General features: G+C 23.5%; 1 protein-coding gene across 6 annotated transcripts in view; it reads left to right on the top strand.

The window, feature by feature from the left end:
* The window catches only part of LOC129610166 (protein sprouty), a 51,981-nt gene extending 38,860 nt beyond the window's left edge, over positions 1–13,121 (top strand). For all 6 annotated transcript variants that reach the window (XM_055522582.1, XM_055522580.1, XM_055522578.1 and 3 more), the window contains one exon: positions 9,639–13,121. In XM_055522582.1, the coding sequence (XP_055378557.1) occupies positions 9,863–12,115 (2,253 nt within the window). In that variant the 5' untranslated portion in view covers positions 9,639–9,862 and the 3' untranslated portion in view covers positions 12,116–13,121. The remainder of the gene's footprint in view (positions 1–9,638) is intronic.
* The last annotated feature ends 4,092 nt before the right edge of the window (positions 13,122–17,213 follow it).

Below are 17,213 nucleotides of genomic sequence, written 5' to 3'. Positions count from 1 at the left end.
GAAAATATTATTTTACTTTTTATGGAAGTGACACACCTGTTTAATTACAAAGCAAGTGCAAATTGTTTTGTAATTATAGTAATTACATATCTTAAATCGTATGTGTGAATTATAAATTTTTTTTTGCACTAAATTGATTTTAAATTATTCAACTAAATTACTTCCAAAATTTTTGAAAAAATTATTAATCAAGTACCAACCGTTACTATTTAATTTCTCAATATAGTGAAAACGCAGTCATCATTTTTGCCATGTTTAATGAATTAGATTTTAATTTTTTTGTTTTGAATTCGAATGAGGTTTCGAATATCAAAAATTCTAGTGAGGAATTTTGAATTACAATTTGCAATTTTGAACAAGGAACCCGTTCAAATAAAATAACGATGATAGAACACCAAAATATTAAAGTATTACATCAAGGGTATTTTGAAATTTTTGACTTTATTTTTACAAATTCCTGAAATTCTTACAAGTTTTTGTACTATTAAGTAGAAGAAATGAAGTGCACACTTACATACAAATTATATATGTTTTAAATTTAAGATTTTAGCGTTAAATGCAAAATACTTAATAATAAACATAAAAAATCAAAATAATAAAAATATATTTTTAACCTACACACATATTGTGCGATGCGATCGCAATGCAAGTATGCTGTGTCATGTGTGTCTAAAAATGAGTTTTCTAAAAATATGCATTGGGAAAAAAAACAAAATTTTCCTTTTTCCTTTTTTTTTTGTTATTGTTACTCCTATTTATTTATATGAAAAATATTGTAGGCATATAGAAAATAAACTGCAGTTGCATACTTACATATATGCAAAAATACTTGTAAAAAATAAATTTAAAAATACTCGTACATGAATTTTTTTTTATTTGATACTTAAGTCTCTTACGTTTAAGTTTCTACCAAAAGTGCATGCGTTTTTTTGCAAATTGTAAATATTAAATTTTTTATTTTTTGAGAAAATTGGAGAATTTTTAATGAGAAGTTTGACGTAAATTTGATGTAAATTTGACATAAATTAGTTGCGTAAAAACAAACATCTCTTAGGTTGCGTTGCAAACAGAACTTTGCAATCCAAAGTCAAACATAAGTTGATAGATTGTTTACTTTGATTACTAATAAAATAAGGCTTTTCAATTTATGTAACTTGGAACCATTTGGGAACTTACTTTACTTACTGACTTCAAGCTCCCACTCGGAAATTTAATAAGTAAAACCTTTGTCAAAATTTATGATTAAAATTTTAAAAAACAAATTGAACAATTGTCAAAGTATAAAAATTTAAGCAAATCTTTTCACTTTTTGAGTCATCTACTTAATTTGCATACCACACTTTAGAAATAAAATTTTATAAAATTTCATTTTGTTTATAATTAATTTTTATAAAATTTCTATGCAATTATTCTTTGACATTTACAATTACAGACAATGTTAAAAACGTTTAAATTTTTCATCTGATGTCACAACTAATAATAAGAACTTTAGTATTTATTTTTTTTTATGTTTTTTTACATACATAAATTTATTTTACTTTGACTTTACAAAAATCTATTAATAAAATTCTTTAATTTGATTTTATACGTAACAACAAACTCAACAGCAATGCACTAATAAACAGCTGAATATATATGTATATATATGTACTTGTATAACAGAAATAATACGTAAATAATAAAATATTATAAACTTTTTAGGTACATAACTACCGAAACCCTCATGTTTTTAGTGAAACTATGGTGGCGATTATTCTTTTGAAAAGCGTTTCTTTATTGAGTCTTCTAGAGTTCGCCAAGAACTAATCTGTATTACCTTACACGAAAGGTATAATTCCGCAGTTAAATGTAATTCTGAAATTTTTTTCAGTGAATTTTAATGAAATCTAAGAAAATTTCTACCCGAATTGTTATAACATTGTGAAATGGGTCTAATTTCACTCAGCTATGCTGATAGGATGAATTGTGGTAACACTGATCCCAAGTTTCCCATCTAAATATGTACATTGTATATTGTGTAGGTATGAGTATTGTGGAATATTTTTTTTTATATATATACATATATTTTTTACATAAATACTTGTTATATTTTCCATTTTTCATTTTGAATAACTACACGACATCTAGTCGTCGCATTTGTATTATTTATATATATGTGTGTGTATGAAATTATCTTCTGCCGTTCCATTAAGATTCTGTGTTGTCGTTGTTGTTTTTAATTTTTTTTTTGTTCTCCTTAATTGATCATCGTCATCGTAGATTCGATTTTAAGCCGGTTTTTTTTCTTTTTTTCAAATTTTACGATTTTAGATTTTTATTTTATTTTAAATCTACAATTTGAATGACCATGAATGGTCTTTATACCACAGAGAGAAAAAAAAAAGGAATCTGATTGAGTCCCTGATTTTTTTTATGTATTTCTGTTCTGTTCTTGTGACGCTGTTGCTCATGTTTGTACGAAAGTTTTTTTTAAAGTTTTCTTGTTTTCTTTTTGTTTTTATTAAAATACATTCACGTTTTTCAAATATAGTTACAGAATGAAAATAAAAAACAACTAAGTAAAACAAAAAAGAAGAACTCAAGATTAGATTTTATCACGCTGAGTTGATAAGTGTATTTTTTTTCTTTTTGTTTAATTTCATTGTTGTTGTTGATTTCGTTTTTCTGCTTTTTTATTCAATAACATCTGGTCCACTTCTATATTTCTTGTTATTATTTTTAATATTTTTCTTTGTTGGGTGCTTGTACCCAACTTTTAAATTGGTAAATTGACGTTTTTGTTCTTTTTTTTTTACTTATATATAATTATACAGGAAACCAGCTCAATTATTAATACGAGAAAATTATTTTTCCCGGTTTTTATAACAATAACTTTAAGGCAGTACCTACCAGTGTTGCCATGTCAACATTATGTTGTCATTTCTGTTGCAATTTGCACATGTTGGTAGATTTTTATTTAGGATGCAACAACCGTTTTTTCGTTTTTTTTTTTTACTAAAAATTTTCTTTCTTGGAGAAACAAAAGAGTGGGAAAGAAAATATAAATAAGTAAATTTCAGGATTTCAAAACTAACAGTATAATATAAAATTTAAAATAAAAAAGTTGAAATTTGAACTAAAACTTAGTAAATTGAGTACAAATAAGTGTTTAACTTCTAAAAGTAAGTACAGTATCATAATTTTGGTCCGTTTTTTGAAAATTTGAATCCTTAATTGTTTCACAAGTGGCAACCCTGGTACCTACGTACTACCCTGGTATATTTATACGTACTTAGATACTTACGTATACATATGAGTAACTTATTTGTAAGTTTATTTTTTAAATATTTACTTATATACATACATTTACATATTTAATTAAAAAATTTGTTCTTACATTTTTTAATGAAAATTAAAGATACCTGGCAATAATATGAATTGTTGAATTAAATTTTTATTAAAAGCTATATATGTATACATATATGCAAACAGTCTGTTATAAAAGTTTCTGTACATTTCGTAAAAGAAATTATTTTTTAATAAATTTAAGCGAGAATTTAATTTACTTAAGTCATGTTGTGAATTAGAGGGGCAAGTATAAGTTTTTACTTAATTTTTAAGTAAAGAATTATTTTCTTTTAAGTACTTATCTCCTAAACCAAAAAAAAATATTAAAATGGGCAAATAATAATGAAAAACTTGATGACTTGATGAGTGGAATTAGGTAACTATTACTTATTGCTCTAATAAAGTAAAATATTTATTGACAACGTACCTAGACTCTGCTAAAATTTTGAAAATTTTTGCCTTGTGGTTAATAAAATTGTGAAAACTTAACAATTGCTATACTTGGGTAACACTTAAGTACTTAAGTACTAAAGTAACATAGTTTGATACCCGATAAATTAACATACTTACTGTATAATAGAATTGATTCGTATAAACCTTTTGCGTTTATGAAATTCAAAAATTTTTGTAATGTATTCAGCACAAAAATCTAATTTAAGTGAGATTTGCAATTCTTAGCGGAAAATATTTTAGAGGGTGCAAAATTTTTTTTAAGAATAATTTTCTGAATAAGATCGATTTATTTGTGATGAAATTTCTATCTCGAACAAGACTTAATTAATATAGAATTTAATTAAATATGAAGAGTTTTATCTAAAATACAGTGTACCATACGACAATAAAACAACTTGGTAACAGTAAATTTTTCTCTTTAAAACTAAGTATGTATCATAGCATGGAAAATATTTAAGAAACTGAAAAGAAAACATCAAAACTTAAATTAAAATCTTAAAGCAGAAATCACCTGTTTCTAAACTTTCACATGCTTAATTATCTGAGTACTTGTACCAATATAAAGATAGTAGATAATCACTAATATATTTTAAAATAAATATGAATCGGAAGGACGGAGACCTCAATTTTATCTCTTTATTGTTAATGTTACTTAAAAAAAAAAAAGAAGAAATTCTGTAGTTACAAATGTCGGGTATTCAAATTACGCTCATAATAACTACATACTTATAACGTACTTTCTATATTGGAAGTTTCTATATTGACAGTATAAACAATCGACTTTTATAATCCAATATGATTTTGATTTTTCGATTGACAATAACGATCAAGTTAATTAACTATATACAACTCATAGAAATAATTAAGAATTTTTCGAAAACTTATATGGTTGGTGTCGTACTTATCACGTTCAATCTAAGAGCAATCTTACTTGTAAATAACTGTGTAAGAAAAATTGTATATTCATACAAACTCATATATGTGCGTACTTATACATACATACATATGTTGTTTTCATTTTTTTAAGACAAATTTTTTTTTTGCTTTCTTATTTATAAATTTATATAAACAAATTTTGTTTTTGTTATCGTTATCATAACAATTATATAATTATATTATTATAATTTTTAATTAACAAATTACGCACTTTCATTAATTGAAAGTTTTTTAATTTTTGCTGATGAATCAAATTTGTTATATTTATAGAGAAAACATCACTTGAAATGATATTGAAAATGAAATTTTTAAAAATTTTATACTAATTTAAAATGCTTATTAATTCAAGGTAGTCAAAAATTTTAAAAGCCCTCAAAATGATTCCTCTTCGATCTATTATTAAGTAATTGCCATTTTGTTTGCTATGCTGTAACATTTTGGAAAATTTTGAAAATCTTCGAGTAATATGGTATTAAAATAAACATAGTTCACTTTTTGAGTTGTTATTATATACGTTAAGCAACAATATTTGATTCACGAAACACTTATATGAGATTAAAAATAAAATTGTCATTCCCTCTCAAATTGTCATTCTCTCTCAATTGTCAATGTTTTCACAAAACTGTTTACAATATTTTGAAAATTGAATTTGATTGAATATTAGTTTAGTATTCATTCACAATAATCTCATACAACAAAATATTCATTCACAATTTTTTGTTTTATTGAAAACTATTTGTTTATTTTTTTTTTGTTTTTGTTCTGTTATTGTATTTTTTTAATCTTTTTTGTTGTTTTACTCTACAATACGTACAATATGTATATAAATTTTTTATAACATGTATGCGAAAACAAATTCCGGAAATGAAATTATTAATTTATTTATTATTATTGTCTTATGATATTGTCGTTTTTCTTTTTATATATTTTATTTACTTAATCTACATTCAATGTTTTTTTCTATTATTGTTAATAATAAAATACTATCACATCACCATTAATCTTAAAAAAGATAGAAACAACTCTCTTGAACACAATATTTAATTTATATCAATTTATGTGTATATACGTTTGTATTTATTATTTAATACGTTTATGTTTAAATACACAATTTAATATATATATATATGTATATGTATAAATGTTTATATATTATTTATGTATATGTTTTGTATAGATATACGCACACGGTACACGAATCCGTATCAAAAAGATTTACTTAGATTATTTTTAAAAGCTATTTTTATTTTGTATCGGTACTTATATTAGACTGAAAAATATGGACGTTGTCTACGTATTGGCGTTTCGTGCGTGCATATACTTATGTATTTTTTCAAATAAAACGACAATAAAATGGGAAAAGAAAAAGAATAGAAAAAATACAAGAGAAACAGAATAAAAACGAGAACTCTAGGGAAGATTGAAAATGATTTGGATTTTTTTAAAAACTGAAAACCTTTTTCTAAATTATTCTTTTCTTTCTTTAACATAAAAAATAAGAAAAAAAAAATAAGAACAGAAATTCGCGCGCGCATTTCGCGGTTTCCGATTTATGCTTGTTTATTTATTTTTTTTGTTTTTTTTTTTTTTTAATTATCATTCAATGTTCCTGTAGTGTTTTTGTTTCACTTTATTTTTTTATATTAAATGATTGTGTAGTGATAGATTACTTCACTCAACTCTTTCAATTAAAAAATTTTTCAAATTGGTAAAATTTGGAAAATTGAAAAAAAAAGAACCAAATTCCTTTTTGGTTTTGTAAACTATTTTCGAGAGAAAATTGAATTTTTTATTCATAATTAAAAATAAAATGTAATAAAAAAATTAAATGAAAGGTTTTCTATTCGAATTAAGTACATTTAATTACATTATTAATGTTAATTATTAATTTAATTTATTATTAAGTACTTACTTATGGCCTTTGAATGTTATATTTGAATTTAATTATATAGGTACTACTTAAATACTTAGTTACTTGTGATGTTTAATCTGTACTTAATATTGAAGTTATTATTGTACTTGTAAAACTATTGTATGCAATATTGAATAATTCATATTTTTAACCCTTTTTGCCACAACGGATGAAAGTAAGAATTATGATGCAAGGAAATTTAATCTAAATAATAAAAATCTAATATGCTCAACACATAACCGACCGCAATGCATACTTTTTAGATTAGTAAAAGTATTCTAAAAGATTATTAAAATGAACAAACCTTTATTTAATATACCTAGAAAAATGTGAATTTGGCTCTTAGTAGAGTTTCATTTTGAGCCGTCCAAATTATACGAAAAGTCTGTCAGTAACTTCTGGTAACAACCAGAACTCCATATATTATATTTCAAATAATTCGATCAATTCGTTCCATATTTATGGTAAAAAATATAAAATCGGTCCAGATCAATTACCGAGCCCTGATGTTTCCAAAAATTTTAAAGATTCATTGTTTTAATACCTCGAATTTAAATGTTAAATTTCAATGAAATCGGTTGATTATTTCTTTTTATATATGGACGTAAAAATGTATATTTGGTCCGTAGTAAACGTTCAGTTGCTGACACCTGATTTTTTCTAAGGTCAGTAGGTTTCACGTACGGTCGAATGATGTTTATATGTGAAATTTCAATATACAAAGTAGTCAAAAATATGATTAACCCGTGCCGAAATAAACTTACATATAAAATTTCATCGAAATCGGTTCAGCTGAGCTTGAGATACACGTGCGTACACACAGACAGACAGACCGACAGGTTGTTAAAAATTGTTTATTTACTCCCTATAATGGAGAAGTGCGTTTCCATCGAAAACTTGATATGCTAAATTTTGTTGCCATCACATAACACAATTCGGTCGGTAAAAAACTTGAATAAACTTTCTTACTGAAAATTTTGGAATTTCTCTTGAATTTATGAGAAAATTAAATGGTAATGAGAAAATCGATTTCAGATCATTGTTTTCACGTTTTTTTTAATGGAAAACGCTTAAGTGAAACTTAACAAATTTGATCATCTTCACTTTTTTTATAAACAAAAAAAAAACGTTCACATAAATCTAATCTTGCTATGTATTACACATGCCAGAGAATGCTTAGTCTTACATACGTCTATATCGGTATAATCTACCGATAATTTAAATTTAAATTTATTCTCTCATGAATGTGTTGTATGTTAAAACACTCATAATAATTATTATGAGTGTATTATGTATGTTAAAACACTCATAATAATTATTATGTAATATGATTTTTGAATAGGTTGCATTTATGTATATACTTATGTGGTTTGTCTGCGTTTTGTTTTCATTAAGTATACTCGTATAGACCACGAGCTGATTAAAATTTTTCAAAAATCTTTTTGATAACAAAAAAATTAACATGAAATTACTTATTTCCTATCTCCCAAAGATGCGTTTTCTTTCCTATTCAAATATCTATGTACATATATACATATGCTTCATTTTATCATCAATCATTTTATATAATATACTTATACGTACTAACTTATGTTTATTCCTTAGATTCGGTTATTAAATCAAATATTATTTATTGTTATCATTAAAGTATTCTCACTATCAGTACTTATAGTATTTATGTAAATATTATATTTATGTATATATATATACATATGTATTACATTTGCATGTGTTTTCAATAAGTAATATTGACGGATGTTGACTTTTGAATAAGTATAAGTACATATAAAATATTTTTGTTGATAAAAATTGAGCGGGGGATTATAAAAGTACAAAATGTACGCTATATTGAAAACGTTTTTAATAAAAAAAAAATTGTTTATATTTTTACATTTTTTAATCTTAAGAAAAAAATTTTTTTTCTTACATTATACTTAGTTATAATATAATTAAAGATTTAATGATATTTCAGATTTTATTGGTAATTTAATGGGAAGGAAATTTTTGTTAAAAAATTTATGTTGTGTCTGGTAATTTTTTTATTAAAAAAATTATAAGTACTTAAATATAACTACAGCCATAGGTAACTTGCTGTTTTATGCTTTTATTTTTGTTATTTTTGGATTATTTTATTCACTGAATCATTTATATTTTATCACCGGTTTATGTTTCAATCATACCCGCGCGTTCACAACATTTTATTTACAATATTTTTTTAATTTTATATTTGAGAAAGTATGCCGGGAAGTTGGCAATACTGTTGGTATACGAATTGTGTGATAAAGCGTTTGTTAAATAAATTTTAATTTTTACGAAATATTTTAAGGACAACCTGTGAGTTGAATATTCCTTTAAAATGAAGAATTCATAAATTTAACACTGTATGTTTCCAATTTATATATTTACTAATTTAAATAAACAAAATAAATCTCAAAATGAGATGAAAATTATTGGCCGTATAGAGTAGCAAGTAATTAATATAATTTCATTTAAATATTCCAAGATTATAATGAAAATAAAATTCTAAAGTTGGCAATCCATGTAATACAAAAACTTAATTAGTAAACCTAATTAACAAATATATATTTTTACAGTAAGGATGATAACAATATTCACATCTTTAATCTCAACCTAATGTTAATTAAATTTTAGTTAAATTATTTTATTATTTACAATTTCTCTTTTTCTTTCTCTTGTTTTAATTAATAAAGTCACAAAATTACTTTATATTAAGTTCAAATAAAATTTTTTAGTTTTCCTACTGTCCTTATTTCCTCAGAAAGCTTAATGTAGCTTCTGTATGTAATATTATACAATTAAAAATAAATTATTGTCTATGCAGATTAAAAACAAATTTTTCGACATTACAAACAAAATCTCTCAAAATTTTCAACAAAACTAAATAATATTTAAACATTTTTTTCATCAAATATTTAAATTCTTAAAAATGTTACATTACTTATACCTTATGCTTATAAATTTTTCCATATTTTTTTTGGTGTATTTTCAGGAGGCAACTGCATAAAAACTACTCTTTTTTCAAAAAGAAAAGAAAGCACCTCAATTAACGTCCACTTATAAAATAGAGGAACAAGAACAGTTAGTAAACATTTATTCATAATATAAAACCGAAAATATAATTAAAAATCAAAAACGATGACGGATTTTGGTGGTCCCCGGCTGGTGTACCGAGGACGTTAAACAAGAGAAAATATTAGTTTTATTTTAACATATATGGATCGTAGGAATGGCGGCGATTCTTTGGCGCCTCCCCGGCCCCCGAAATCATTACCACGTGTCCATCGTCCAAGGGCCCCAGAGCCGCCGATGATGAGCGCCTCTAATTTAGAAACAAATTCAACAACAGTAATTTTACATTCATGTAATATACCACAACAAATTCAACACCAACAACAGCCGCCGCAATTTCAACAACAGCAACAGCAGCAGCAACAACAACAACTACAGTCTCATAATCAGATATGTACAAACAATCATATTCACCCGAATAGGAACAATAATAATATTATTAATAGTAATATAAATAATAATTTAAATAGACCTAATAGTAGCAATTCAAATATTGTAAATAGTAATATTAATAGTAATAATATACTTAATAATCTTAACAGTAACAGTAATAGTAATAACAATAATAATATTAATAATAATTTAACAGCTCAACGAGCACCATTAACAGCACCATTGATACCATTACACAGTTCGATTAATAATAATTCAAATATTAGTAATATAAATTTAGGTAGCACAACACCATCAACAAATTTAACATCAAGTAATAGTTTTACGCGACGTAGACCACAAACACCAGTTATTGGTTTACAAATATTACCGCCACCAACAACACCATTATTATCATCATCGAATTTAATATTACATAGTAACATTAATAATAACGAATCATCATCAATATCACCGGTCACACTGGCGGCACCGCGACCTGAAAACGAAAGACTCTCCAATGAGTATGTCGATACACCATTACGTAGTGCAACAACGGCTAATTTGCATCATGCGACGCGTATTCAACACCCTGCGGGTCAAACAGTTAGAGGACAAACTACGACGTCACATAATTTACTGCATAATCAAAGACAGCATTTGCAGTTGCACAATAGTAGCACCCATACCCATCATCATCAACCACAACACCATCAAATACATTTTAATTCAACAACAAGTCATAGTAATAATATTTTTAATAATCATAATAATAATATTAGTAATAGTAATAATGAACGTCATCGTCAAGCGTCTAATGTACCCAGTAGTATTAGCACAGCCGGCGGTGGTAGTGCGGGAAGTAGTAGTGGAACACTACGACAAGTTATTAGTAGCGGAGTATGTGGAATTGACGGTTCCTCAAATACATTACATTCGAATAATATTAGCCATAAGAACATTATTAGTAGCTCAATTAGTGGTACAACGTGTGAAGATTCTATTTCGACGACGATATCACCAACTATTGCGTCGATAACACATCCACCAATTACAACAACAGCAAATAATCAAAATCAAAGAGTAATTCCAGGTACAGTGGTACGGCAAAGCCATCAATCACAACAACAACAATCTACAAATCATCATTCATCAACGACATTACCGATAACAGAACCAATAACAAAACAACCAGCACCATTTACAAAAGATTGCCTTTCAGCATCTATATTGCATGAAGAATTAGATTTACATCATCTTGGTACTAGCAATACAACTACTGGTAATTTAACTAGTGGCGGCTTAGGTGGTAATAGCGGTAATTCAACTAATCATAGTGACTATTTAAATTCGATAACATGTCCGCAATGTAAAAAATGTCGTTGTGAACAATGCCAAAGCCCTAGACAATTACCTTCAAAATGGGTATGTAATAAAACATGTTTATGTAGTGCCGAAACAGTAATTGATTATGCATCATGTTTATGTTGTGTAAAAGCTTTATTTTATCATTGTTCTAAAGACCATGAAATGGAATGTGATGATGGGACCGATAGTATATCTTGTGCCGATGATCCATGTTCCTGTTTACCCCATAAACGTGCAACAAGATGGGGTTGGCTAGGAGCAATATCATTAGTGTTACCTTGCTTATGGTGTTATTGGCCAATGAGAGGTTGTATTGCGATATGTGCAAAATGTTATGCACGCCATTCGAGGCATGGTTGCCGTTGTAATAATTATCAATCACAAATAGGATCAACAAGCAGTATGTTACCAATTGCACCAGCGCATGGAAATCAAATTATTGCATCTAAATCATCTGGTGTTGGTAGCGGTAATAATGGTAACGGTGGTAATGGTGGAAATGGAAGTAACGGCGGTGGTTGTATTAGTAGTGGTATAAATTCAAATAGCGGTAGTCATCATCAACATCATTTTAATAATAGTGGTGTTAGTCGAATAATTCGAACAAATGATCTTACACCAGAAAAAAGGTTACTCGATTCAAGTCCTGAATTTTAAATTTATTTATTAATATAAAAAAAAAAATTTTTTTTTGTACAGAAAAAATATAAAGAAATTAAATTAAATTAAGGATTCTAATGAAGCAAAATTAAGAATGTTAATTATAAACATATTGTAATCAAAATGTATACGGCTAAAAAAAAAAATCTTTAAAATTATTTTGGTTTTTATTCATTTATTTTAATTTTAGTTAATTTTAAAAAATTTCATTTTGTCAATTTTAGAAAAGAATTACGCATTTTATTTTTTTCACAAAACATAACCAATTAAAATTATTGTCAACAGGAAAATAAAGTTTAAAGAAGCATTTAAAGTAAAAAACGTGAAAGCGAAACGCTAAAATAAATTTTTGAATACTTATCTGAAAAATTAACTAACTATCTAGTCCAAATTTTTTTTTCAATTTTTTTTTTTAATACATTTTAAATAATTAATCAATTAATTTTGCTCTACGTTCTAGACTTACTGACAAACAATATAATAATCAAATTGCTTCTAATAGTTTCAGTGAGAGTCGTAAAAAAATATTTCATTAAATAAAATAAAATGTCACTAAATTCAAACTGGAATAAAATAAAATGTCAAATTTAGATGTTGTCTTTGTTGTTAATTTGAAATTTTTTAATTTTTTTTAACGTCTTCATTATTTTTCGATAGCACCTACTTTAATACTTTGGCAATAAACTCAATTTTTATAGAATTAAAAGTAAATTATAAAAAAAAATATAATTGCATTGTTTTCATTATACTGAAACCGTATACAATTTCAATGTTCTATTTAACCGTATAAGACTTAAAATGCAAATTAACCTTTCTTTTGTTTTATTTTATTTTTTTTTATGAAAGATTACTAAGAAAATACTACCAAGAATAAATATTAAGAATTTTTTTTTAATTTAATTGTACATAAATCGCTATTAAAATTACTAATTTATATAAAAAGAAATAAATTACAAACAAAAATAAAACAAACTAAAATATTGTATTACAAAAACATGAATGTAAAATTATTTAAAATAATAAAACAAAATTACTAAAACAAAAATGAAAAATTAGAAACAAGTTAAAATTAAAAACCAAATTATTAAATAAAAAATATTTTATATTCAAATTACAAGAAAAAAAAAAACTTTATTATCTATTTGTAACTTAAAAATAATATTTCAAATAAATTAAATTAAATAAAAATCAAAAATAAATTGAAATCAATTAATGTAATTGCAAATAACTGAAATATTGAAGAAGAAAACAAAATAAAAACAACAAAAACTTATTAATAAAATTCAAAAGGAAGACGTTTTTTTTAAATTAATTTTAAATTTTTTGTTTTATTTGTTTTATTTTGTTTTGTAAACAAAATATTATATTTTATTATTTATATAAAAGCCGTTTGGACTGTAATTTTGTACATTGAGGAAATTAAAAAAAGAAAAAATACAAAAAAAAAATAATAAATTTTTAAAAAACTATAAAATTAAATATTTAAATTAAAAAAAAAGTAAAGAAAAGAAATGAAAAACAAAAACAAGTTCTTATGTTTCAAAAAAAAAAAAAATTATATATATATGTATATATATATATATATTGTAACCAAAGACTGCAAACAAATAATTAATAACATGTATAATTATGTATACAAATGTATATTATATATTTATATGTACATACATATATATACAAACATAATTAAATATTTATATAAAAATCCAGAATATTCAAAGTGCAAATAAAGCGCGCATAAAATTACCAATGTCACATGATCAAATTTTAAAAATCAAAAATTTTTATTAATACCACATAATCGAAATTATACTTATTATTTATACTTTCACAACGCAAATTTTTGGTTTGCCGACTTATACTGTCAAAAATGAATAATGTGACTGAATAAGTGATGTCGTTAAATGACATTAGCTCAAATTACCCAGAATTGTAATTTATAAAAAATATTTTTCCATTTTGCATGAGAAAACTTTTGCTTTAAGTCATCATTTGTTATTTTTTTACAAGCGCTTTATTTTCAATTTTCATGCTAGGAATATTCATAAATATCTTTTTATGAATATATATATATATATATATATATACCTATAAATATATAATATGCATACATATATACGTTTATTTACATAATATATAAATTATAAAAAAAAAAAGAAAAAAACAATTTATAAATAAATATAGAAATGTTATTTTTATTAATTTTATTTTATTAGTTTTTTTTTTTAATAATTGTAATTATAATTATATAATATATTTATATATAAACTAATGTATAATAACTATATAATAATAAATATAGTAATTTATATAATAATATTAATAGCGAAAATAAAAAAAAACAAAATAAATTTCAATAAATTAAATATAAATATTTAAAAAAAAAAAACATGCGATATTAAATAAAATAACAAAATTGGAAAACTAAATTATACATAAATTATGTATATGACATGTAAATAGACACAAGAAAAAAAAAATAAAAAAGAGAAAAGAATGAAAATTATAAAATAATGAAATGATGCATTACAAATACATAAAATATATGAATAATTTTTTATATTAAGAATGTATAACTAAATTTTAGTAAGAAATAAATAGCAAAAATTAAAGATTTTTTTTACAAATCAGCTAAAAAGGGAAAAAAATGTATAAAATAAAAATAAACAGACAACAATTTTGTAATAATAAAAGATTAGATATTTTTTTTCTAAATACAAAAATCTGTAATATTCAACCTATGTCTAATATAAATAAAAGAAATTGTCTTAAAATTTTTCAATTTCCTTTGGATTTTTATTGTTTACCATGCGTTTAAGGTTTTATTGATTATTCTTTTTAGAATAATTTAATTAATTGTGTTTAATATTTTTTTTTTAATGTTTTTCATTTTAATTTAATATTTCAATTTTAATTAGTATCTTCTTAATTTCTGAAACAATAATATTAACTATACGTCATTAATACTTATTTGTCATTGTTAATTTATTAACATCATGACACAAATTTGACATAAATTCATTATAGTATAATTTAATTTACAATTACAAAAAAATTAAATTTTAATGTAATTTTGAACATTCGCCTATATTCTTTTAGTCGCATCACTTAACGTGATAGGTTATTTTTGATCAATCTTTTAATTTTCTGATTAAAATATATTCTGAAATTCGAAGTTCTATACAGGAAAACGAAATTCTTTTCAATAATATTCCATCACCTCAAGTGATGCGACTAACAAAATATGAGCGTTTATTTCAAATTTTTATTAATTTTTGCTAATAATTCTTAATTTTTTTCATATTCTTTTGTTTTTCTCAAGCCAAAATAATGAAAAATTACGGACAATTTATATTAATTCCAATAAAAATCTACACAATTACATATATTAAATATTTATAACATAAAACGGGTTACTTGGTATCTTTTTAATTATTTTTCAATTCAACTGCAACCAAAAGTGTCTTAAAAAAATATTTGTAATGCATCTAAAAAAATTTGATTTTGTTTTTTTCTTCAGATTTTTTTTTTTTTGAAAATTCAAAAAAAAATTTATTTTTTTTTTTTTTTTTTTGTAAAATTCATTCAGTAAATTTTGTTCGACACTATTAAATATTAAGAATAACTATACAAAAATTTAAAGAAAAAAACAAAAAAAAAACATAGAAAAAAACTAAGAGATAAATAAATTAATGAAACAAAGAAAGAAAAAAATTAAAAAAAAAACAAATTTCTTACAAAAAACTAATTACATACAATCTTTTTATGTATACATATATAATATATATATATACATATATTTAATATGCAAATATAATATAGATAAACAATTATAAAAAATTATATGAAAAGTAAAAAATGAAATGAAAATTAATTTTTACTTAAAATTACTATACAATGACGAACATTTGTTAAAAAAAAGCAAAATAAAAAAAGAATGCAAAAAATAGAAAAAACATATGAACAACTTAAAACATAAACACTTTAAGAGCAAAAAACAAAAAAGTAAACTTATTATATAAATGTTAAAAATTATATAAAAAAAAAGGAAAAATTCAAAAAAATAAACAAAATAAAATTAATATTAAATTTTTAAGATAATTAAAATAAAGCAAGAAAATAAAAAAAAATAAAAAATTAAAAAAAATTCAAGAAAATCTAATAGTTATAATGTAATAAATTAAATATTAAAAAAATATATATATATAAATACATATATAAAAAAATTATACATAATAAAAAAAAATATTGAAAAAATTAAAAAAAAAATACACACAAAACTAAAAATACATATTATAAATATATATTTATTTTATTTTTATGTATAGATGTATTTCATGTTCCGTTTCAATTTTTTATTTTAAATGTTTCCATATTATTAATTTAATAATATACATACTAGGGAAAAACAAATAAATACAAAAATTAATTAATATAAAAAAAAATTAATAAAAAAAAAAAACAAAACAAATATTACAAGTTTTTTATTCAAAATATTTTTTATGAACAGCAAGAAATTAGACACTCAAATAATTCTTAATAAGTTTTTTATATCATAGATGACATTAAAGATTTTTCGATGCTAGATATTTTGGGTGTTTTTGATAATTCTAGCTATACTAAATTTGCAATAATTTCGCAAATAAAGAAATGCAAGAAAGAAATATTTTTATAATGTAGAATTTTTCTCATGTTTTTAAGCACATTTAATAAGTTTTACTGACAAAACTATGAGAGGCAAAGAAAAATGTTGATGAAAAATTTCGATTTTTAAAAAAAAAAAATTAAAAAAAAAAACTAAAATTGTGATTTTAACGAGTTTTACCTTGATAACTATTGTTCAAATCAAATTCATTTTGAGATTGAAAATAAAGAGCAATCAATCGCCTGTATAAAACAAGCTATGTTGTATAGCTTCGAAGAATTTTTTTATAATGATGCAGGAAAAATCTTGTACCTTTTTGTAGCTCGAAAACAATTATATCCGCAGTCCATAGAATTTTTTGCTGAAAATTAATCAAAGAGTCACCCCTGAAATTATTAGCTACCTTATGTAAAACACCCTGTATATGGTATGTTAAGGAATTCCACGTTT

Source organism: Condylostylus longicornis, unplaced genomic scaffold, assembly GCF_029603195.1.
Source record: "Condylostylus longicornis isolate FDR11 unplaced genomic scaffold, ASM2960319v2 ptg000044l, whole genome shotgun sequence".
Classification (NCBI taxonomy): Eukaryota; Metazoa; Arthropoda; class Insecta; order Diptera; family Dolichopodidae; genus Condylostylus; species Condylostylus longicornis.
The sequence above is the reverse complement of the archived record's forward strand: the minus strand, read 5'-3'. Positions and strand labels throughout refer to the sequence as shown.